General features: G+C 40.5%; 2 protein-coding genes across 5 annotated transcripts; both read right to left on the bottom strand.

Annotated features, from left to right (window-relative positions):
* Window positions 1–6: 6 nt before the first annotated feature.
* Window positions 7–10915, bottom strand: LOC113172135 (acyl-coenzyme A thioesterase 11-like). Of its 4 annotated transcripts, none has more exons than XM_026374971.1 (14): window positions 10842–10915; window positions 8753–8950; window positions 8547–8616; window positions 8380–8440; window positions 7181–7285; window positions 6927–7062; window positions 6246–6337; window positions 6049–6110; window positions 5253–5372; window positions 4970–5108; window positions 3541–3596; window positions 3231–3297; window positions 942–1025; window positions 7–861 (listed from the first exon to the last, which is right to left on the bottom strand). In XM_026374971.1, the coding sequence occupies exons 2-14, from the start codon at window positions 8940–8942 to the stop codon at window positions 724–726; spliced, it is 1320 nt and encodes a 439-aa protein (XP_026230756.1). In that variant the 5' UTR covers window positions 8943–8950; window positions 10842–10915; the 3' UTR covers window positions 7–723. The 4 variants fall into 4 exon arrangements, with proteins under 4 accessions (XP_026230756.1, XP_026230757.1, XP_026230755.1 ...); XM_026374972.1 differs by lacking the exon at window positions 10842–10915 and adding an exon at window positions 9998–10125; XM_026374970.1 differs by lacking the exon at window positions 10842–10915 and adding an exon at window positions 9569–9683.
* A 4097-nt stretch (window positions 10916–15012) lies between these two features.
* On the bottom strand, window positions 15013–18816 carry LOC113171324 (39S ribosomal protein L37, mitochondrial-like). Its single transcript, XM_026373615.1, has 8 exons — window positions 18322–18816; window positions 17811–17994; window positions 17294–17409; window positions 16763–16951; window positions 16497–16651; window positions 16232–16363; window positions 15576–15650; window positions 15013–15347 (listed from the first exon to the last, which is right to left on the bottom strand). The coding sequence occupies exons 1-8, from the start codon at window positions 18704–18706 to the stop codon at window positions 15270–15272; spliced, it is 1314 nt and encodes a 437-aa protein (XP_026229400.1). The 5' UTR covers window positions 18707–18816; the 3' UTR covers window positions 15013–15269.
* Window positions 18817–24912: the final 6096 nt, after the last annotated feature.

Here is a 24912-nt window from a genome sequence, read left to right as displayed (position 1 = left end):
AATATTCAAACTGTAATTTATGGTTTTATGGGGAGGTTTAGTCCTGCACAACCACACTGAATTAGCATGGGTTTCACTCTACTTTATCACCTGTAACTTTAAAGCCCTTGTTGTGACACATTTTTATGGTGTGACCTGTGCTGCTATTTGGCCACAGTGCCAAATAGTTACCTGCCAGAAACCAGAGTCCAGACTAAACTAAACAAATAAAGTTAATGTGCCCCAGTAAAATGTGAACTTCTTAAATGTTTAGTGCAATGTTTAGCTTTAACTTAACTACACCATTTGGATTCTTCACACCAAAGACAAAAAGATCCTTTATTGCAAAAGGTGGATAGATGTTCAGTCATCCATCAATCCATCCGTTCATTTAGCTGTTTATCCTGCATTATGCTGGAGCTGATCCCAACTGTCATTGGGTGAAAGGGTACACCCTGGACAGGGACAGGGGTCTGGAAACTACTCCTCATGATTATGGAGCCCCATAGGAGTCGGTTGCAAAGGTTAATCAGTTATTTTCAAAGCGTCTCTCTGTCAATGTTTGGTAAATTAGAAAAGTTGGACCAAAAATGCAAAAGTATTTTACCCCTTAGGAGTGATCTGCTACTGTGAGACACTTGATTAATACAGGCCATGAACTTTTACATGTTTCATGTTGATGTTTCACATCAAGTTAAATTGATCTTTCACCAATGTCTATGTATGTGTGTGTGTATAAAAGCTTCACTGATAGTGTTTGTCCCAGCTCGGTCTGTTGCTCAGCTCCGCCAGGAGACCAAAGGCTCTGTCAGCAGGAACGTGCACCTCTGCTTGGACCCTAAAACTCAACATGGACTTCTGCTCGAGGGTGTAAAGATGAACCTGAGAATAGAGAAAAATCCAGCTTCTCATGTGGAATGGGAAAGACAAAAACACCCTTTCAAGCAGAGAACAGCTGATACCTTATCCTTCTCTGAGCTGAGGCGCCAGCAGTTTCTAGCAGCCAACATCTTCAGAGCTGACACATTGTTATAGCTCAGATACACCTGGAAACGCAAACACAAAATATACAGTGTGTATGCAATGACCTAAGCATGAGGTACAGAACATTTGTAAAGTTGGCCATTATGTTACTGAACCTGCTCAAGAGCACAAAAGTGGGGTTTTAAGAAGATGTACATTTACATTTAGTCGTTTATCAGTTGCTTTTATCCAAAGCGACTTACAAGTGAGGAACAAGGCAAGCAAACAAAATCTAAGTCAAGAAGAAACAACATCAAAGCAGAGTGCTATCAAAAAAGTGTTTCTGTTTCAAGAGATGTGAGAACAAAAAGAGTAGAAAAGTTTTTTTGTTGATGTAAAGGAGAATTAGAACAAGATATTCTGTTAAAAGTACTGTACTGTGTAAATGTTAGCAGAGCAGAGTTAGGCTAGTTCCTTTACTTTTCTGTAGGCTGAAAACATTTGGGTTTAACATCAAAAGATAAATATGAGACAAAAAACTGTTTTTTCCAAGTATTTACATCTATATCTGATAACTTAGAAGATAGTACCTTTTAGCAGCTATAGTATTAGAACATGTGATGGACAGATGAGTTTTGCTGTCCAGCTGTATCTTATTACATTGATTATTCAATAGCAGTAAATAGCACTGAACATCTCCCCTCTGTTTCAGATTTGGGTTTTGTCTGTTCAGACTGCATTTATAGTTAAATAGGTGTAACCAACATGAAACCAGAGCGCTGTCTGTGGGTGAAAAATAAGTAAATGGCAAATGAATCAGAGCCATTGCACAAACATTGGTTTTGTTTGAGTGTGTTTTTCACTACTAAGAAAGGTGGTGGTTTAAAAGACTATAAGGGTCTATATAAATACACTGTACATACTGTAGGCCTACAACCCTAGTTCCACAAAAGCTGGAAAGCTATGTAGAATCTTCATAAAATGTGCAAATCTTATAATATACACATATTTCAATCATATGTTTAAACTGAGCATTCTACATCTAGATGCAAAGCCTCTTTTCTCATTTTGTCTAAGAAATTAACCTAACCCAATACAGCCTGTGTCCTTGTGTAATGTTTCTGTTGTTAGTTGTGCTCCCCTTGCCTGGAATATTTGCCTTGAATGGAAACACTGACATCTGTGTTACTGTTTGGTTTAGTAGTCATTGTTCACGAGGGATTCCAGTGCCACACTGGTTTTCAGTACCTAATATGGTTGAACACATGCTTTTGTGGATAGTAGAAAAAGAGCTAATGTACGTACAATTTGGACCAATGTAACAAACATATTGTGTCAGCACAGGTAACCGTGGCTAGTCCTGAGCAGTGCTGGGCAAAGCACTTGAAATTCTTTTTTTTTTTTTTTTGGTTGTGACTAACCTCCTCTCCACAAGTCAACCTGCACCATGCTACTGGATTAATATCAACCCACAATCTAATGTTAACTAACTACTGGTAAGATAGTGAAGAAGCTAAGAAAAAGCAACGAAGCCTTACTGGAAATAGTAACTGTAATAATCCCTTAGGGCAAGGACACACCACTTTGAAAAGGTTTGTTTCAATTAAATTCAATTCACTTCAGTTTTATTTGTATAGCGCCAATTTACAAGAGAAGTTATCTCAGGGCACTTTACAGTGTTTAATGTTTAAGATTATATAGAGTATAATTATACAAAAAATGATATAGAAAACGCATGCCAAAGTGGGCAAGACACTGAACCCCAAGTTGCCCCTGCTGAGTCAGATCAGCCATCGGTGTGTGCTTGTGTGTGTGTGAATGGGTGAATGAGACGCAGTGTAAAGCGCTTCGAGTACCGTAGGTAGAAAAGCGCTATATAAGTGCAGAACATTTACCATTAGAAGTAGCTAACCCTATAAACCTGTTTCAAAAGAAACAGATGTTTCAAGAAAGTGATGTGAAAACAGTTCTGCTTTGTATATCCTTTGTATATCCTTCTTAGGTCGTTTTAAACTATGAATACAGACCAATATTATACCACCTGCTTATATAGACAGGTATTTTCTAGTCAACACTTGACGGCCCAGATGAAGGAAATGTGAGGGGATGCAACAGTCTCAACGACCTCTTTAATGTTGGCTTGCTGTGTGACAGCACTAGTCATTACTGGAAAAAATGAGTAATATTACTGTAATGCATTATAAAGTACTGCTGGACAGTAAGGCATTACTAAATATTGGCTTACTTCCCAACACTGGTCCTGAGTGTTTCGTGAACCTTTTCCTCACCTGGTTTGTGGGGTCCCAGGGTACAGAGAGAGGAATGTCACTCTGCTTGCAAGAAATGATGTACTTTCTAAAACAACAAAGTAAGAGCAATAAGAAGAATTTGTGATACTGTCAAGCATACAACAGACTGATACACATTTGCACATACCACAGAGGGCTGTGCCATATGTTGAAAATCATTAGAATCTTATTTTCATCCTTAGTTTTAGTCCAGAAAACTAAAAACACATCAAATGTTCTGATATTTCTAAAAACAAACGTGTGGCTCTAAAAGTTAAGTATGTGCTCATTATAGGAGTAGAAGGTTTACCTATCCAGTCGGATCTTCTTCCTGGCTATGGCTTCTTGAAATCTTCTCTCCCCTTCCTGTAAATGAAAGACAGTTACAGAGGAAAAAAGACACCGGCAGTGTTCCTGCCAGTTAAGCCTCTCCCACGTCAATATTTGTTGAACACTCTCAAACTGATACAACCCGAATTATCAGCTTCTCCTGAGACAGACGGTAAATAAGTAAGAGCTCAGTTGACATGTTTGCTTGCTTCTATTTTAGAGGCTGCTATTGTGTTTTATACTATGATCTTATAATTAATATGATAACACATGAATAAGAAATAACATATTTAACCCTGGAATTAAACGTTGCTGCCTATGTCATGTTAAAAGAGATTGTTTTCTGTCAGTCAGCTTACTTTAACATGTTCCTCACAGCTATATCCAGACATACCCACAACAGTGATGAAGAAAGCCACAGAACATTGTTTTGTTTTACACTTTCTTCTGGGAAATTATTTTTTTCATTTTACATTTTTTTCATTTTGAGTTGTGCTGAAAATGACAAGTAAATGTTACTAGGTCTAACCTCGTAAGGTCTCTGTGATGACTTTTGAAGAAAAGTAGAGGCTGCCTCAGTTAACACAAGGTCAGCCTTACAAAGGCTTCATCAGGTTGTTTTCCTCTAACATTGTTCCTGCATGTTGAGTCAAGTTTATTGCTGTGATCTTTGTTCAGCCAAGCCTTCACACTTGTTCAACTCCAGCTCTGTAAAACTTTCTGTTTCAGATCACAAGTAGGGCCACTTTAAGTAGCAGTGTGTACTGCAGCATTTTACAGCTTATTGTTTTGGTTTTATGTATTTCTACTGTTCTGGTTCAGTTGCTGTTAACTCACAGGTATTAATAATACATCAATATTGACCCTGTTCATCTGCACCTTACTGGGCGAAAATACCAGATCTTTAATGTCTCTCCCAACAGCACAGTCTCATTCAGAAAATGGAAGTGTGACACTAAATGTAAAGCACGGGGTTTAGGTTAAAAAAAGTAACACTGTCATCTGTGCTGGGAGGCATTCTGGGACAGTACAAAGTGTAGCTCATCCTTGTTTCAAAAGATTCCAACCCCAAAAAATGGTAAACTAATTTTTAACTGAAACGTGGATTTGGAGAATTACTTTAGCGATATTTTTATTACTAATGTCATATTCATTTTGTAAATCAAATGAAAGTTTGAACAATTAAAGGAAAAACACTGACTTGCAACATGCCTTTCTCTGCCCTGGTTATTATATTTATCGTGACATCACTGGGTGGAGTTGATCATTTTTCATGCTGCAAAGAATTCCACTGCAATAATTTTCCTTTACAATTGTCAGTGTTTCACAATAGAGAAATTGATTCATTATTTCTGTTAAATATTGTGTGCCAGGTGTTCATGAGTAGTTCCTTCTGTTAGTTAACTTACAAGGGGTTCTGGTCGTATCCGTGGCAACGTACATGGCTTCCCATGATTGTCAAGCACCTCAAAGGTCATGAAGGCAGAGTTTATGTGTCTGTTAGACCCCTCCTCCTGGTAGGCCTCAGCTCGCACCCCCACCTCCATGCTGAAAGACAAATAAAATCACCCATGTCTTTCACGCATTCTTACTCAATGGACAGTTTTTTGCAATAACCTGAGCTGTTAAGTCAAGTTTTATCTTATCTGATCTTATCTTCTGTGTCTTTATTGTTCATGTACACACTGATACCTGTTTTTGAAGGCATTGTTGACTATAGCCCTCAGCAGCAACCTGTCTCCAACTTGAGAAGGTCCTCTGAAAGTAAACATGTCGATGGTTCGAAGAGTCGGATGAGCCTGACACAGACGACTACACAGAGAGAAGACACATTATGCAACTGATAAAACTACAACATTAGGAAGAGACTGTGGTTCACTGTCATGTACTTGCCAGAATCAACGCATTTACAGCATGATGGATTAATAAAGTACTGAGAGCCAGAATAAAGACAATTCGACTGTTATAAGTGTGCTTCAAGGTAAACAGAGGCACTGCTATAGGAGTTGCAACACAAGATCAGTCCCACAAAGGCTGTATAGTGTCATTTTCCTTATCGTCATTTCTATATAAAATAAATATACTTGGTACCTAAAGATGTGTATAGTGGGACTGAAACTCTGGACAATACGTAGCATGTGTAAACTGTTTTGATTAAAAGTTTCTGTTAAGATAAGACACAAGACAACTGAATTGCCTCTTGTGTGGCCACAGTTTGATATATGTCCACTGATACTTCTCTGAGACACTATAGGCATTCCAATAAAAAACCATTTAACCCCAAATTGGTTAACCAAAGGCAAAACCAAGATTTATTTAGTTTACTACTAGTATGAGCAAGAGCATGTGAGAAGATGGAACTAGAGAATATTTGGTATTTTTTCCTGAAATGATCAATAATCAAACTAGCTGGCCTTTTTTCCTGTCATTTGACCACTTCAGGTTCGGTTCAGGCATCTAAAACGTGTGTGCGCGTGTGTGTCTGCACCTGGCAGCAATCATAGCTACATTCACCATCCAGGCCATGATCTGTCCTCCAAATGTATTCACCTGGCAGATAGACACACAGAACACAAATCAGTCAACATACTCCTCAACACTGTAGAGTGATTAAACAGTTAAAGAATTAGTATTCACTGAATACATCAGGGTGTATTTGTCTGGCCTAATGCATTAATAAATTACCTGATGGTTAGCATGTGGAGGTAAAACAAGTTCAACACTCTCCACCCTGGTCTTCTCTGCTGCTACTGCATTGCCAACTGTCAAGTTGTCAACTGATGTGCACACACACATACACACGCGCGCACGCACACACACACACACACAGTTTAATAAACACAAGGATATCGTTGTTTTTCTGTGAGATCATAATTATGAAGGGCAAAACCAACATATTTTCTACACTGTCTGTTGCCCTCAACCCCATTGCCCTGCCATATATGGATACATCATTAACTACGGGTTAAAAGAATAAAATATATACCTCTCCACACTTCCCACAAATTTGTGGGGGAAGTGTGTAAAGTTTTTAAGCAAATATTACACAAATATGGATAACTAGTGAATTTGTTGGGTATTGGTATTTTTTATTAATCCATTAAAACATAAATCCATTTGGTGTTCAGGTAAGTCATTTCAGCAGAAAGACAGTGTGCACAGGGCATGATCAAAATGAACTACAGTTGTGCATTGGTCTTGGTAATAAAGTGCAACACTTCAACTGCGACTTATTGATGTGTTAACAGTTTAGTATTTGTGGAATTGTAAAGCTACTGTCCTGGATCTCACCAGTAACAGTCAGAGAATCTTTCATGTAATGGTGTCTGCTAAATACCACATTGTGACCATGTACATCACACCTACCCTGCTGATCAGATCCATGGGAGAGCAGATCTTTGATGATGTCATCATGCACCATTCTGACCCTCCGTCTCTCAGCTGCTAAGCTGTATTCAACTTGCTCCTTCTGAGTGTGAGGTATGATGGGCTTCAATATTACCTGTGAGGTAAAGTCAGTTAATGTGCCCACTTTCTGTGAGAAAACTTGAGTTATAAAAGTTAGAAGATTCATAATGTCTTCATAATAATTTCTGATCATCCATATGACTCCCCATTACCTTTTGTCCAGTGTTTGTGCGCTGGGTAACAAAGGTGGCGTAGGCGTGGCACACCCGCCAGTGACGATCAGAGAACAGGTCCTCGCAGCTCACCTGGATACCCACCTGAAGTGCAATATGTAAAAGATTAGAGAGCTGTTCACACCAGACATCCTAACAATATGGCTGAGCTGAAGCAGTTCTGTGAGGAATGGTCAATCTTTGACCTTTTTAATTAATTGGCATCGGCTGATGTCTGCATCTATAATGGCCAATTAATAAAAAACGTTTACAGTGTCTCCAACAGCCTACACTGGTAGCATTTTAAGCAAACATGCTACTGACAATTATAGTATGAATGTGAAAAAGTATTTGGGTGCATTAGTGCGAGTGACTCACTAGTATGTATTTTATTCACACTTAAAAAGAGCAGCGAGTGAGATTAGCAGATGTGAAAACACAGTTACAATGTTTATGCTGCAGCCTCTCTTCTCTGTTTTTGTGTCTGTGTGACTGAGGGCAGAGCACAGCTCTTATCTCTTATACGCAGACAGTGAGTAACTAAAAAGGTTTATTGAAAATAATTGTTAAACACACACAAACTCAGAATAAAAGACATCCCACGTCTCTTGAGAGTCTTGTGTATTTCAATAGCAGCTCTCTGAATCCCTAATACCCGCCAATAAGGGTTAGGGTTAGCACAGAGTAGGTTTAACCCTAACCCTACTACACACAGGAGTACACAGCATATCATAAGTGACCATTGTCACATCTACATCAGTGGTGAAGTGCACTCAGGAACAGTACAAAGTGTAAGACATGCTATTGTTTGGACTTGGCCAAGGTGTCAGTAATCAAACATATATTCTGAGTTTCTCTTTTTTACTTTAGTTTTTTATACTTCTCATTATTTTCCTTGTTGCTATACCAGTCCTTGTGTTTTTTTGCCACATTTTCACACAAAAAAAGAGAGTGTGAAAATTCTGAAGGAAGTGATTAACATTAAAAGCTTAACATTTGGAGTAACATGATTGTTGCAGTACAATGAATAAGCATATGTTTTGCTGTAATTTAGGAAACCAAGTTCTGAAGTGCTTTTGTGTATTACATGCTTATTGCCTAAGAAACTGTGTGAAAGTAAAGTTACAGAATGCGTGTGCATCTTTGTAGAATGTTACACTGCTGATATGTTGTAAGAACACAAGATGGATTTCTCTGACCTCCATGCTGGTGTTAAATGCTCGGTTGACCTTTGCCTTGATGTTGACCACCTGACCCACACTGTACAGAAGGACAAAAAAGAACAATGACAATACATTGCACACAGAGACATACACACATTAGTAATTTAGATGGCCCAAGCCTCTGTACACACCCTTGCTGTTACCTGATGGTGTGTTCAAAGTGGATGTCATCCATCGAAGCAGTGACACAGGGAGATCCAGCATGCCTCTCAGCTGTCCACAGAAAACAGAGATTTGTCATTTTCTGTCTGGCTTGTCTGTGGTTACAACACACACTGGACACTCACACTGGAAGTGAGCATACAGCACACGCTGTATGACTAATATTCACTGACACACACACACACACCAGAGAGGCAGGCGGTGGAGTCCATCCATTTGAGCAGTTGTCCCACACTCAGCTCCTGTCTGTGATTGCTGTGACAGGGCATCACGATCTGACTCATTTTCACCTCTGTCGCGTTGATCATCTCTTCTTCGTCTTCCTCCTCTTCTTCATCCTCATCTTTCTCCAGATAACTTGGCACTCTAGAAGTCATCTTTGCAGCTGAGGGGAGAGGACAGGATCTTTAGGCATGTGAGACTACCAAAGATTTTCACTCCTATAAAAAATGGATGCAACTACTCTTATCTAATTCTAATATAAAGTTGTCCAATTTTTATAAAATATTTTATTTTAAAGATATTTTTTTAAATATAAGTTTTCCTTATTTTATTTCACCTTTATTTATCTTGGAAAACCCCATTAAGGTTAGATATCTTTTTAGGAAGACTTGGTCATAATGGCAGCTACCAAACTACATACACATTCTGTATGATAAGCTGACATCCATATTTAAAGTAAACAAGGACCTTACTGCTATTAAAGTGGTTGTGTTATATTTTTAACATACCCAAAGCTAAGCTTCAAGACTTTATTAAACCCTCAAGACAACTTAAGTAGAAACACAATAATGCAACACATGCCCTCTGCAATCCTTACAGCTCTATGAGAACTATTTTATTGTTTATATTGTTAGTTTTTTCTTCATCTTCACTTTTATTGATCAGTTACCCAAACTTGGTGGAATTTAGCAGAATATTTGTAATTCTCTTTTTCTAAATACCCTGGCTTCCATTAAAGAAAAGACACACACATAATATGAAAAAAGAAATGTTATTAAACCTGAGCTTCGAGCCCCCTGCCCTGTGGGGCAGACAAACTCTAATCCAACCATGAGTAACAGACTCCAAGCGGTGCCAACGCTCAGTCAGCAGCAGCAGGACTGTTTCCTGTTTGTCTGGTAAAATGAGTGAGAGTGAAGGATCAGAAGCTCATTTCCAGATGCGTGCGTGGAGAGGGGACTTGTTCCTACTTGTTTAAACTGATGCTATATCTTGATTTGATATCAGCTCTGAAGCTCTGAGGTTCCCAGCTGTTTTACAGTAAAACAGGTCTACTTTTGTGAGCTGACAGATTTATTGAAAACATTTGTTAGTTTCAGTCAAACTATAACACAGAACATGAACTGCAGCACTGAGGAACATTAAACATACAGAACATTGTGAGAAGTGACACCACAACCTCACGATGAACCTTTCTGTGTGATCTTACCTGTAAGACAATGTCCGCCAACCCTGACTCACCAAGTGATATTAGATAAGCGTATGCATGCACACACCTTCCTTATAATGCTAATCCAGTAAGTGCAGTCCTAAGAGTAGGACTCACAGCCACCGATGGCGACACACTTCATCGCAACAGCTTCCTGTGCGTTGATACATTTCCAGTTTGCTGTTTCATCAACTGAAAGCTTTATGTCACGGGTTCAAACCCTGACAACAAACAGGTCTTAGCGCAGCGTGGAGCCACTTTTGCCTGGCTGGTGGTCCGATTTATCCGTGATAACTAAAAACTAACAAAGTGATAACTAGTGTGTAGTTTAGTAAGGTGGTGCTGCAACCCACCAAACCGTGTGAAACATACAACACAGCGATGCATGGTGCACTCATCTTCTTTAGGGCTCTATCTCTGTTTCTAATGGATGAATAAGTTCAGCTCTCCACGCTGTGTGTGCTAACATCACCTGTACGTTTGTGAACATGAAGTTATTCACTGTCAGCTGGTTTTTAGGTGCTTTGTACATGACGTGCAGCCCAAATACAGGGTTAGGCAGCTAACGTTAGCATAAAGCTGTCAAATGATAGCACATATACAGCATTATTTGCTAGCCATGTACGTTACTCGCGTTACAGTCTTTTTTCTTATTGTAGCTGTTAGCTAAATAAAACTAACTTCAAACATCTCTCACAGCCCCAAAACATTAGCTAACGTTACACAACTGTCGAACTCATAGTGCACATACTAGGTAATCCTAACACCGATTAAATATCACCGAAAACTGTCGAGTTAATTCACTTTAACATGTTCACATTAGGAGTAACGTGAAGTTACAAACCTGACAGCGGCCAGTGACTCGTCAAGTCCAACAACGACACCGTGCAATGTAGCTAGCGAATAGCATACCGGTAGCGTATACCTTTCAAAGTAAAGGTACGCAGCCAGAACGCTAAAATATAGGTATTCAGCTATCACCTAATGTGAAATAACATTAACAATAAGTAATTCAACTACTGACAGTGAAGTACAGACATAAAGAAACGTTTAAAAACTACTTAATAATAAACAGAAATTCAGTTGCATAAGCTGTTTTTACAACACGCAGCTTTTTAATACATTTCATGCTACACTTACTTTTATTTATGTAGGCCGAAAGGTACCTGATTTCCGGTATTTCATGTATGTTTGGCTAACTTCACCAAACTGGACACGGTGAAGTTCAGCCTGAAAGTCAGAAAAGTGGGCACGACTAGGATCAGGTGTGGGTTTACCTGTGCTCAGGCTGTCTGTCTGCCTGTCTGTCTATCTGTCTGTCTGTGCTCAGGCTCCTGTCTGTCTGTCTGTCTGTCTGTCTGTGTTCAGGCTCCTGTCTGTCTGTCTGTCTGTGCTCAGGCTCCTGTCTGTCTGTCTGTCTGTGCTCAGGCTCCTGTCTGTCTGTCTGTCTGTGCTCAGGCTCCTGTCTGTCTGTCTGTGCTCAGGCTCCTGTCTGTCTGTCTGTCTGTGTTCAGGCTCCTGTCTGTCTGTCTGTGTTCAGGCTCCTGTCTGTGCTCAGGCTCCTGTCTGTCTGTGTTCAGGCTCCTGTCTGTCTGTGCTCAGGCTCCTGTCTGTCTGTCTGTGCTTAGGCTCCTGTTTGTCTGTCTGTCTGTCTGTCTGTGTTCAGGCTCCTGTCTGTCTGTCTGTGCTCAGGCTCCTGTCTGTCTGTCTGTGTTCAGGCTCCTGTCTGTCTGTCTGTGCTCAGGCTCCTGTCTGTCTGTCTGTCTGTCTATCTGTCTGTCTGTGCTCAGGCTCCTGTCTGTCTGTCTGTCTGTCTGTCTGTCTGTCTGTGTTCAGGCTCCTGTCTGTCTGTCTGTCTGTGTTCAGGCTCCTGTCTGTCTGTCTGTGCTCAGGCTCCTGTCTGTCTGTCTGTGTTCAGGCTCCTGTCTGTCTGTCTGTGCTCAGGCTCCTGTCTGTCTGTCTGCCTGTCTGTCTATCTGTCTGTCTGTGCTCAGGCTCCTGTCTGTCTGTCTGTCTGTCTGTCTGTCTGTGTTCAGGCTCCTGTCTGTCTGTCTGTCTGTGTTCAGGCTCCTGTCTGTCTGTCTGTGTTCAGGCTCCTGTCTGTCTGTCTGTCTGTGCTCAGGCTCCTGTCTGTCTGTCTGTCTGTGCTCAGGCTCCTGTCTGTCTGTCTGTCTGTGCTCAGGCTCCTGTCTGTCTGTCTGTCTGTCTGTGTTCAGGCTCCTGTCTGTCTGTGCTCAGGCTCCTGTCTGTCTGTCTGTCTGTGTCTATCTGTCTGTCTGTGCTCAGGCTCCTGTCTGGCTGTCTGTCTGTCTGTGTTCAGGCTCCTGTCTGTCTGTCTGTGTTCAGGCTCCTGTCTGTCTGTCTGTCTGTCTGTGTTCAGGCTCCTGTCTGTCTGTCTGTCTGTCTGTGTTCAGGCTCCTGTCTGTCTGTCTGTGTCTATCTGTCTGTCTGTGCTCAGGCTCCTGTCTGGCTGTCTGTCTGTCTGTGTTCAGGCTCCTGTCTGTCTGTCTGTGCTTAGGGCTCCTGTTTGTCTGTCTGTCTGTCTGTCTGTGTTCAGGCTCCTGTCTGTCTGTCTGTGCTCAGGCTCCTGTCCTGTCTGTCTGTGTTCAGGCTCCTGTCTGTCTGTCCTGTGCTCAGGCTCCTTGTCTGGTCTGCCTGTCTGTCTATCCTGCTGTCTGTGCTCAGGCTCCCTGTCTGTCCTGTCTGTCTGTCTGTCTGTCTGTCTGTGTTCAGGCCCTGTCTGTCTGTCTGTCTGTGTTCCGGGCTCCTGTCTGTCTGTCTGTGTTCAGGTCCCTGTCGGTCTGTCCTGTCTGTGTTCAGGCTCCTGTCTGTCTGTCTGTGTCAGGCTCCTGTCTGTCTGTCCTGTGTTCAGGCTCCTGTCGTCCTGTCTGTGTTCAGGCTTCCGGTCTGTCTGTGTTTAGGCTCCTGTCTGTCGTTCTGTGTTCAGGCTCCTGTCTGTCTGTCTGTGTTCAGGCTCCTGTCTGTCTGTGCTCAGGCTCCTGTCTGTCTGTCTGTGTTCAGGCTCCTGTCTGTCTGTCTGTGTCTATCTGTCTGTCTGTGCTCAGGCTCCTGTCTGTCTGTCTGTGTTCAGGCTCCTGTCTGTCTGTCTGTCTGTGTCTATCTGTCTGTCTGTGCTCAGGCTCCTGTCTGTCTGTCTGTCTGTCTGTCTGTGTTCAGGCTCCTGTCTGCCTGTCTGTCTGTCTGTGTTCAGGCTCCTGTCTGTCTGTGTTCAGGCTCCTGTCTGTCTGTGCTCAGGCTCCTGTCTGTCTGTCTGTGCTTAGGCTCCTGTCTGTCTGTCTGTCTGTGTTCAGGCTCCTGTCTGTCTGTCTGTGTTCAGGCTCCTGTCTGTCTGTCTGTGTTCAGGCTCCTGTCTGTCTGTCTGTCTGTCTGTGTTCAGGCTCCTGTCTGTCTGTGCTCAGGCTCCTGTCTGTCTGTGTTCAGGCTCCTGTCTGTCTGTGCTCAGGCTCCTGTCTGTCTGTCTGTGCTTAGGCTCCTGTTTGTCTGTCTGTCTGTCTGTGTTCAGGCTCCTGTCTGTCTGTCTGTGCTCAGGCTCCTGTCTGTCTGTCTGTGTTCAGGCTCCTGTCTGTCTGTCTGTCTGTCTGTGTTCAGGCTCCTGTCTGTCTGTCTGTCTGTGTTCAGGCTCCTGTCTGTCTGTCTGTCTGTGTTCAGGCTCCTGTCTGTCTGTCTGTGTTCAGGCTCCTGTCTGTCTGTCTGTGTTCAGGCTCCTGTCTGTCTGTCTGTGTTCAGGCTCCTGTCTGTCTGTCTGTCTGTGTTCAGGCTCCTGTCTGTCTGTCTGTGTTCAGGCTCCTGTCTGTCTGTCTGTGTTCAGGCTCTGTCTGTCTGTCTGTGTTCAGGCTCCTGTCTGTCTGTCTGTGTTCAGGCTCCTGTCTGTCTGTCTGTGTTCAGGCTCCTGTCTGTCTGTCTGTGTTCAGGCTCCTGTCTGTCTGTGTTCAGGCTCCTGTCTGTCTGTGTTCAGGCTCCTGTCTGTCTGTCTGTGTTCAGGCTCCTGTCTGTGTTCAGGCTCCTGTCTGTCTGTCTGTGTTCAGGCTCCTGTCTGTCTGTCTGTCTGTCTGTGTTCAGGCTCCTGTCTGTCTGTGTTTAGGCTCCTGTCTTTCTGTCTGTGTTCAGGCTCCTGTCTGTCTGTCTGTGTTCAGGCTCCTGTCTGTCTGTGCTCAGGCTCCTGTCTGTCTGTGTTCAGGCTCCTGTCTGTCTGTCTGTGTTCAGGCTCCTGTCTGTCTGTCTGTCTGTGCTGAGCTTTCCAGGAACACCTGACAAGCTTTGTAAAAAGGAAACTATTGCAGCATTTCTCATTCATTCTTGCAGCTCTTCATTTATTTTTCAGTTATTTATTTGTGTAGTATTTATAGTTCATAGAGCCCCAAGATCATTACAATATTTATTCTAAAGTTATCAACCTGACAATTAGCAGCCAATAGTGTAACCTTTCTGTTTCACAGCTGACAGCAACTTCTTATGGTGGTTCCTAAATAGGCTGACACATCTTTTAATGGATCTCAGCCTGTTCTTGGTAAAATTGTGTGGAAAAGTTTTTTCCAGAATAAACATTAACCTCCAGCTGGCAGCTGACATCTTGACATTATTGTTCAAAATGTCAATGCATGATTCAATGCACCTGAAACAGTATAACAGCCCCACAGCATTATGCTCCTTATGCTGCGTTTAGCTTCTGTGACATGACAAAATGTCCGTAAGTCCTTCATTAGTAGCATCTGTGCTTTAGCTTTTAGTAACCAGTCAAAATGTCTGCTGTTTATAAAGTCCCAGTGTTCTGTGTAGAGGTCTGAATACAGTCGTTATTTCCAGTGTGATGGTTGAACAGATGCTGCTGATATTTCCATAGCTTCTAGGCATTTTGCCCTCACATAAAAAACTGTAGCTTAAGATGAGACATTAAAAGAAGAAAGTGAAAAGGGAAACAAACAAGAAAGAATAGCAGCCTCATTTGGTTTTAAACAGGTTAACCTGGAAGCCATGACAACTCATCCACTCAGATACATATTGAGAATGACTGTTTTTATTGATTGAATTTGAACAGTGCTCGAGCCCTGAAGCACACGCACTCGTACACGCGCGCGCGCACACACACACACACAAACACACACACGTGCACACACACACACACACGTGCACACACACACACACACACGTACACGCTTACGCACACACACACACGCACGCGCACACACATGGTCTTGCTGCTTGGACATTGTCCATCCACACACAAACAAACACATCCATGAAATAAGCTGTCCTACACAGCTCCGTTTAGGTACAGGGCCAGGAACTTGCTGAATGCTTCAGGTTTGTACCCCGCCAGACCAGCTGGAACCTACAGGGAGACACACAGCAACCAATCAGAATTAAATCACTTCCTCTGTAACAAAACTCAATAACAATTAATTCCTACAGTGCAGATATGAAGAATGCTTCACCATCACACCAATAAATGTACTTGAGATTAAATAAACTTGAATCTATCTCACACTAAAAGGTTGAATACAGAATCTGTCATCACAGGAGATCTCAGCTGTAAACAGCCTGGGAGTGATCGACTTACCTTCACTTGCTTCTTCTTGATCAGTGGTCGTACTTTCGCAAAATCATAGAGCTCGACGTCTTTTTCTAGCCACAACTGTGACACACAAACAGCATTTAAAATGAATAAGAAGAACTTTAAACTGAATAAGAGAGGTGGCAAACAGCACACATAACACTGTGACACCATCTATTTAGTTTCATTATGACTCTGAGGCTACCACTTCATACTCCTGCATTATTACATTAGAACTTAAGGTGGATGTGTGTCCGTGTTTTTGGCTGCAAGGCTTCATATGACTTACTGATTAATAAATGGCTCATCCTGCTTTTAATTATTAAAGGGCGATTCCACAAACTTTCAACTTGCTTCTAGAATCCAGAATCAGAAACACAATGGCACTATGGTTATAGTTCAACAAGTATGTGCATATGTATTAACCCCCGCTGATTTCCTTATGTTAAAAGATGACATCATCACTTTTTAAACTCAGATGATGTCACTTGGTTGTTCATACAATTGCATTTGTAGACTCACAGCCTTCTACAGCGCCTCCAAATTACATACCAAGCAAGTGGAAAATTGTTGAAGCCACGGTTTACTACTAAGTATATCTGATTCTATGGCACAACAACTACAGAGCACATAGAGTTCATAATAAATGGTGTATGAAGCACCTGGTTCTTGATGCCGTCATCTCCTGAGAGATCTGTGGTGTTGAGCTGGAAAACCATAAACTGGAAAATTCTACCGTTGGTCCCCACAGCCTGTACAGTTACAGGACTGTCTAATATGCCCTGGGGCTGCGTCTGACACCAACATACAGACAATATAGGAGAGAGAGAGATAGACAATTGTGATTTATGCACAGCTATGAAAGCATATAGATTAAACACAGCAGTGCACTCCTTTAGCTTTATCCTGTTGTTTGTACATCCTCACCCCGTACAGTGTGTAAGCACGGGCCAGAGCATTCCCAAAGCTGAACATCACCATCTTGGCTCTGAACTGTTCGGGAAGAAGCTTCCAGCGAGCATCAGCTCCCTCCATGAAGTAAAGTGTATGGGCATGAGGGTAAGGGTAGTCTCCCCTGAAACCTGAGTGGAACAGAGTGAGACGTGTAGTTAGTCTGACCACTGGAACTAAACAAACAACTCAGCAAAGTCTGCTCCCTGCAGACTAATATTAGCGTCTGGACCTCTCCTCACCTGAGCAGTTCATCTCCTCCTTGTAAACGTGTACTTTCTGTAGGTCGATAGAGGGGGACACGGGATAGAAGGATTCCAGGACGTGATCTGCTGTGTCTGCAACTTCCTGTTTCCCAGAAACCTCTGGGAGAGGATCCATGCAGTTGTGCAGCAAACCATTCTGGCCCCTAATCTGGAATAGGTCATATCCTGAGAAAACACAACATGTGTAAGTGTTATTCTGTGGCATTCTAAAATATCTCTTATAACACCTCAGCACAGCAACATGTAATGAACTGTCTCCAGAGGATGAATTCTAATGACTGTGAGCCCCTTATTTTTCTTTTTCTTCGTTGTACTTTTCTTTGTTCATTACTGTCACTAACATGTTATGTTTCTTCTTCTGATGTTTATTCGGGGCCGTCAGCTTTTAGGTGCATTACCGCCACTCTTTGCTTTTTTCTTTGTTTTACAGTGGTAATGCTAAGACCTTAGCTCCCTAATGAGAACTGAACCAGTTCTGTATTCTGTAAAAATCACTACTCTACTTGCCTCTTTTCCATGTAGCTGCCAATGAGTATTTCTCAGCCAGGATCCTCCTTCCAATCGCTGGGTGACTGGACTGCAGAGTGGCACACAGATGGAGCAGGTTCATGAGCAAAGTGTTGCTGACAGAGGAAAACACAAGCAAAGGAAAGAGATGTGATTTATGATCCTAAACAAAATGCGTAAAAGATCCTGTGCTGCTGATCGAAGCTAAATATTTAGCGAGTCAACAACTGCTACTTTCACAGCTGTTAGCCAAGATGAAGCAAGGAACACAGGTTAGAAAATATACCATGTGTGAATAAGCTCCTCCATTTTGGTTCTGAATAACTAAGACTCTAAACCATGCTTAATGTCAGAATGACTTTGTGATGAAAAGAGAGAAAAGACATCAGCTTGATTTGTTTCTCCTGTCGCAGGAAAGTTCTGGGCTTACATAGAAAAAAAACAGAACCACGAGTATCAAGATGAAAAAGCCCTTTAACAGTTATGTGTCTCTGTGTTCACTGCCGAGACACGCTACCTGTATTTCTCTTTGCTCGGACGTTCCTCTGTCGTGTCCCAGAAGCGAGCATGTTTGATAGCGTTCTGCACACGCTCATCCTGATCTGGGATCTGATTGGCAGGATTGGCAGCCAGTGCAAGGAGATGAGGAGGCAGACCAGAGATCAACTTGGACTTGGTCAACCACAGAGCCTGACACACACCTGCCACAGAGAGAGGTGATGATGTGAAGTGGCATGAGATTTGACTCAAGGTCAAGCTACTCTTCCTCAACTGCAGGTTGGATCAAAAAAGGACGGCAAGCATGCACACTATCAATCAACAGTTTCTATCGCTTGACATCTGTTAGGAATAAGCTCATTTGCCAAACCTACATGATATCTGAAAGTGGAAACAATTATGACCAGGTACATAGGAAGGTTAACAGGATCCTATCATGGACTCTGGTTTCTGTAATATCTGCATTACAACCAGCTCGTTTTACGCAGCAATGTGCTTTAAGAGTGATACTTGTTGTCGTGACACTTTACCTTCAAGAGCACTGGTCCTCTGGTTGTACACATAGCACGGCTTGTCTTTGTACAGTGGCATCTCGTGAGCCGGCGGAGCCCTGTAATATCTCGGGTCCTTGTAGTCCCTTTCCCAGTGTGGGTTAACGGGCTTTGCCAGTCCCGGTACATAGTGCATCCTTTCTCCGTAGGTGATCATTTCCAGCCCGGGGATCTCCACTCTTTCTCGAGGTTTACGTGCGGGGGGAGCTTTGGCTGTCAGACACCGGCTAACACTGAAGTGTCTCCGGGCCTGCAGGCAGACGACTCCTCCATGTGACGGCAACCGGCTCAAATCCTTCAGGAAAGCGGTTTGAGAAAACAGCGGAGCCACCGTTTTTAAACACTGAGCTGTTTCTGAAAACATGTCAGCTCTAAATCAAACTCTTATTACGTTTCTAGGACTACGTTTAATAACTTTGACCGAAGGCACTGCCTGTCAATGAATGTTACTGTAGCACGCCGCCATATTGGATCCCGTGACTTCTTCGGGGATATTTTAGCGGTTGGGAAATCCTTTATTGAGGCTCTACCGCCACCTGCTGCACTGGAGCGGGACTGGCACAGTACACATGGTGAACAAATCAGTAACTTTTTGACAGCAAACTATTTTTATTATTGTATTAATATCTACAAGAAATAAGAGATTTATTGTTATATTTGTGTCATTATGCAAACAACAAATATACAATTAATTCAATTACAGTTATATTTTTTTCAACAAGATTTCAGATAGTTTTTGTACCAAAATGAAACAAAATCACATTCAGAGAAAGTGAAGTAAAGCATGACAAAAGACAATTCTATTGTAATGATTTTTGTAATGTAACACAAATATAACAATGCCATAAACATTTTCTGTAAACTTAGGGAATAAAATCAACAGTAATTTGTAGCAGGCACAACATATCCTGGAGCAGTTTGACAGTAAATGCTTAATCTGATGACTAATTAAAAGAATAGAATAAAATACAAATAAAATAAAAAATGGAATAAAGTTTGAACAGTAAATGATGGAGTCAAGGCGTTGTTGCTCAGGGAGATCTTCTCCTTTCTCTTCTCTTCTTCTCTTATCCTGTCTTGTATTTCACAGCCAGGGAGGCCAAGCTGAGGAAAAGGATGGCAGTTTTTCCCAGCAGCAACCAGTACCAAATCTGACCTTGCAGACCTATGTAGAGACAAATGGATACAGATCAGATTTTGTTGATTCTTTTAAACAGGCTGAGGAAACACTTTCAAGTGTCTGGGACTGTTTCTTATTGGTATGCTTCCTATCTTTCTGACTTCATTGGTTTTGGTAAAACCAATGAAAGTTCATCCAAAGTCTCTAAAATATCATAGGGCGTTCTCCAAGGATCAATTCTAGGTCCAGTACTTTTTAATTTCTATATGTCATTGCTGGGAGACACATACCCTTCTATAGCTACGATGATGACACTCAGCTTTAGCTGGCTGTTGATGTCACAGAACGTCTTACACCTTAATCAGAGCAAATCTCAGATCTTAGTCCATGGAGAAAGAAAGAGAAACTCGGGCCAGAAACCTCAGTGTTGGTCTGGCACCAAATCTGCTTTTTATCGTCTAAAAATATTCCCAAGATGTGTCCCTTTCTTATTATGAGTGACACAGACAGAGACAAATGCACATTTGTCACATTGTTTATGTTACACAACATTAAAATAGTCAACTGCTAAACTACTGAAAGTTTTCAAACACAAACCAAAAACCTACCTCTTTAGCCTGAATGTTTAAACAGTTTGTGGGTATCAAATATGTGCTTCTTTATATATTATATACTGTATGTGCCTATTTGTTCACATATGTGTATGTGTGTTATGTGTATATGTGTATATTTTTGTGTGTATACATACATCTGTACTTTCTGTTGTATAATAATTAGTTATGTGGTCTTTGTCTTTTGTTTTTAGTTTTTCCTCAAGTAAAGTAAAAGCTGTAAGTAGGATGTCGAAACGTTTGCAAAGCCCTCTGAAGCAAGGTTCATATTTGACTTAATTCTTGATGATCTAATCTTACAATGCTGGTTAACTGCTTTTATACCAATGTGAATGTGTACGTATGAAAAGTGTTATAAATATATAATCTATATTTTTTTACTTTTAGTACTTTTTAGTATTTTTAGTATTCAAACTACTCACTGTTTTATTGAGCAATCCATCTGTTCGATAAATCCCAATTATGTATTGCCCAGCTTGAGACAGTTTGCCTCTGTTTGGGGGAAGTACATACTGCCTTCCTAACACTTCATATGTATTGTTCATATTACTAGTTACAATATTTTCAGGCTTTCAGGCTTTTTTCTAGCCTGTATTAAAAATATATGATATAGGGCCGTATGAAAAAATCTGTTTCAACATTAGGTTATTTGAGATTTACACACATGGCAGCAACATTTGATATATTCCTTTTTCAAGAAGCAGATAAATAGTTGTGTTTTGTAGTTTTGTAATTTCTTTAAATAGCAGTAAAGTAGAAATACAACATTATCCATCACAATCAAGGTGATATTGCCAGGAATACAGTGCATTTGTAATTTTTATTATCACAGGGAAGCTGAATAAATAATTTGATCATAATTTTTTGACCATTGTAAATATTCAGTAATCATACTCTAATGCATTAAACACAATATTACTTACTGTAGCAAGTAGTGACAGTGTGAAATGTGATACACATACCTATTGCAAACAATGGATAATTTCATACTTGTCATTTCCTGTAGATACTATAAAGTTTAGAAAATAAATACCTTTTGGAGACACTACTCCACATGGCCGTGAGTGCTCATCTGTGCTGCTGGGCTGGTGGCTACTGTTTGTGGGCTGGAAAGATTGTGTTGTTGTTAGGTTATCTGTAGAGGGGACAAATATCCTTAATTATAGAGACCAAAAGTGATAAAATGTGAAAAGTGAAAAATATGCAATTATTAAATACTATACCCTCTTAGGACCTGGCGTACACACATTTTGGATTCTTGTGAGTTCTAGCTGATCGCAACTGTTCCACAGCCTTTCAAAAATAGGTGTGTAAAGAAAAGGGCATGGCTAGTTTTTAATGCAAAATGTTTTGAATGTGTTATCATTTGGTGTTTGTAGGCATATGATGTCTTCCTGAAACTGTTTGTGAAAAGATGATGCTTAGTTTTTATACTTATCAGGTCCCAACGAGCCCAAATAGCAAAGAGAAATAAAAAATGCATATCAAATTAGAGCTCAGGTCTTAAGAGGATACATAATTTTGTGAATAAATGTTAAAAAATATCTAACCCTTCTTTGTAAAATAAGAGTTAATAATTCATATTTACAAAATAAATGTCAAATAAATGAAATTTGAATTAGTTTCTTTCAAAATAACAGCTGCAATTATGAAATATTATATAATACAAATATGAATAAACATAATGACAAATGTCATCATGCGTTACCATGAAACACAAGTAGACATAAAATGTGTCATTAAAAAAATATATGGGCATAAATATTTTGACATTTTAGCTTAGTAGATGAAATAGATTTTTAACAGGCTGACCAAGTTAAATCACATGGTTACCATGTCTACATGTAACATTAAGTGTCCATGGACTGTTTATTTGTATTCGGGATTCAAAATTCCAAAAACTTTTAATCCCAAAGGGAAATTGTTTTGTCTTGTTACAGTTGATCTTAACCCAGACAGAAAGAAAAGAAACCACAACCAGAAAAGGTCGACAGCAACACAAATATAAAATAATGTTATATATATATATATATATATATATATATATGAAAGTAGGTCATCACAGGTATCCTACCTGCTATCTTAATTTCAACACTGGGGCTGATTGTGTCAGGCGGCTGGGTCCTACAGGAGTAAAAACCAGCATCGGCTTTTGTAGCAGAGCAAATATTCAGGGCCAGACTCACATTGGGGAAGATAGACGTAACATTGACAAGAGACACAAGAGAACCATCCTAGAAGACCAAAAAAAAAAAAAAAATACAATAACAATATACTCCAGCTTTAGCATTAGCTGATCTTTTTTTAGTACCAGACAGAAAGTGGTGTTTCTCTGCCCTCTCTTGTTGATAGCAGCTCCTAACCTTGTTGCAGTATGTCACTGTGTACTGACACACCTTGGAGTTAGAATGTGCACATTCAAGCTGAACCCAGTGGCACGCATACATACATATATGAGGTGCACGTCAGGTACAAACCAAAATGTAGAAATCATGTTCAGGGTTGCTCATGTAGGTCAAATGTCATGCTAACCAAGTGCAATTGCACTTGTAGCATTAATGTTTGACTTGTAGATATTTTTGAATGAAAAAAAACCCAGAATAAATCCATCCCTCTCCTTTAGTCTAATTGTGGCTGATTTTAAAATCAACATGATGAGATGCTTATGTTGCTCACAAACACCAAACGAAATAAACTGCATCAGGTTCAGGTTTAATTTCAGAGCAGAAAGAGCATAATTTGTGTCATAGATGATTTAAAATATGCTAAATGTTGGAAACCCATTAAAATACCTTTTTTTTTTTTAAATTACCTGATTTCTGCTGTTCCTCCATAGCTGTGCGACATGTTGGGCTCCCAAACACATGAATTCACACCTCAGACTGAAACCCTCTCCAACTGAAAGCTCCATACTTTCTCCCAATATTCTCACAATAGTTGCCCTGCAACTACCTGTAGAAAATGCAGTGAAATGCAGCAAGCATGAACAAATAAAATTAGTTAGTTAAATTAATTAGAGTAGAAATGCATGTATGTATATTTAATTTATGTTTGTGTACAATGCACATTTAATAATTAAAGCTTAAAAATACCTTTTAGAATCTAAAATACATTTGTCCACTCAAATTGAATCATGTTTTTCAGTGCATTGGTGTAGAACTATCTAGAACTTCATATATATATATATAAATATAAAAATACAGCAAAACTAACCATTTTCCATTTACAGTGACTAAAAATCTCACCTTCAGTTGGAGTCCAGCACAGCAAACTCAACACCAAAACCAACATGTCTGCTACTTCTCTCTTCATCACCGTGTATCTGTCACCTGCCTGTTACTGCCAGACTCACAACGCCTATGTAAATACAGATACAGAAAAACTGACCAAAGCTGCTGACTGAAGTTCCAGACAGGAAGAGCATCTCTGCATTTTGGAGCTGATGAAAGTTGTGATAACCATAGCTGAAAAGGTCACTGCTGATAACACCAACTGTAACCCTAATGTTTGAAACCAATGTGTATAGTAGGTAATGGTATAAAAAATCCCCACTTTTGCTGTGGTGTTGAAAATCTGGTAGAAGACACACTAACTACAGAGTAATGCAGTTAGTGCTGATGACAGTACAATAACAGGAAGTTTTGCTGTTATCCGCCTTTATAACAGTACTAACAATGTATAAATACATTTTTATTTTATCTATAAGTTGGAGAAAATAAACTATGAAACAAACATAGTTGCATTATTTTAATTAAGCATGTGATGCACTTGTAGCAGACCATACTGAAGGTAAAAAGCCCTGCAAAAAAGCAAGAACTGAAGGCTGCATAAAAAGGGAAAATGTCAAGTATCTCCAGGTGTCTTATTAGAAATAAAGCATTACATATGACTTTTTTCAGTAATCGCTTACTCTTTTAATTTATGGCAAAACAGAAGCAAATATAATGGTAAGAATACAAACTACAATACTGGAACTACAAAACATTGGTGTAAAGCCAATGCAATATTTCAAACTGTTTTACATATGTTATTATTTAATTAATTATCTAAATTAGTTGATGTGTGTTAACAAATACAGTTATTGTGGTGGCCTCTAGGCACAGAACAGGTAGGTAAAAATAAAAGTATTTATTTAAAGAATTGCCTAAATTGTATAATGGGGGAGATGAGTTTTTTAATGTCTCAGTACTTTTCAATATCATGACAAGGACAAGGGGCATGAGGGCACATTAACCCTTAAAGAGCCCATGTAATGCCATTTTGGGGCTTAAAAACAGGTCTTTGAAAGTGAGCGGTGTTCATGTTTTGTGCTCTGCTGCTGTTTTGCTGTTTTCTGAGTGATTCTGTTGCAGAGTTCAGCCGAGGTCAGTTGTCGAGGTCTGAGACTCGACAATTTGTCATTTTCAGAGCAAACTTTGAGTAAACCACTCAGGGAAAATGTAAAAAGAAAGATAATATGGACACTTTAAAAGACAGTGGCTGTATTCTAAATCACTCTCAATTCACTCCTGAAATAATGAAAGCTAAGTAGGCCTTTCAATAGAGAGCAGTAAATTGAGATTTACTAAGCAGCAAGTGCAGAGCATAGTGAGGCTGCTGACAGAAAGTAGTGCACATGTCATAGTAACTGACAATAAATGTCGTCCCAAGCTTGAGTGCACTGGGTTTACACACAGAATGGTGGACTGTATTTAAGTTGAATATGTCTGTAACAGGGCGATGCTCGTGTGGAGATGCTGCTCACAGTCAAACGTCCTCTCCTCCTCAGCCGAGCGCTCGTCGCTCCTCTTACGCACTCTCGCACAGACACATAAACGCGCACACGGCGCTTCCCTCCAT

The sequence above is a fragment of the Anabas testudineus genome, chromosome 17 (genome assembly GCF_900324465.2).
Source record: "Anabas testudineus chromosome 17, fAnaTes1.2, whole genome shotgun sequence".
Taxonomy (NCBI): domain Eukaryota; kingdom Metazoa; phylum Chordata; class Actinopteri; order Anabantiformes; family Anabantidae; genus Anabas; species Anabas testudineus.
The sequence above is the reverse complement of the archived record's forward strand: the minus strand, read 5'-3'. Positions and strand labels throughout refer to the sequence as shown.

What these genes read in the sequence shown, in the direction of transcription:
- LOC113172135 (XM_026374970.1), bottom strand. Translation starts at nt 9,620, where the DNA reads ATGGTTGGATTAGAGTTTGTCTGCCCCACAGGGCAGGGGGCTCGAAGC. An exon ending in AAGAAGATCCGACTGGATAG is followed by an intron (nt 3,298 to 3,540) that starts GTAAACCTTCTA and finishes TTGTTGTTTTAG; the next exon opens with AAAGTACATCATTTCTTGCA. An exon ending in CCTGGGACCCCACAAACCAG is followed by an intron (nt 1,026 to 3,230) that starts GTGAGGAAAAGG and finishes TTGCGTTTCCAG; the next exon opens with GTGTATCTGAGCTATAACAA.
- LOC113171324 (XM_026373615.1), bottom strand. Translation starts at nt 18,706, where the DNA reads ATGTTTTCAGAAACAGCTCAGTGTTTAAAAACGGTGGCTCCGCTGTTT. An exon ending in GAGGACCAGTGCTCTTGAAG is followed by an intron (nt 17,995 to 18,321) that starts GTAAAGTGTCAC and finishes TCTCTGTGGCAG; the next exon opens with GTGTGTGTCAGGCTCTGTGG. An exon ending in GTGCTTACACACTGTACGGG is followed by an intron (nt 16,364 to 16,496) that starts GTGAGGATGTAC and finishes TGTTGGTGTCAG; the next exon opens with ACGCAGCCCCAGGGCATATT.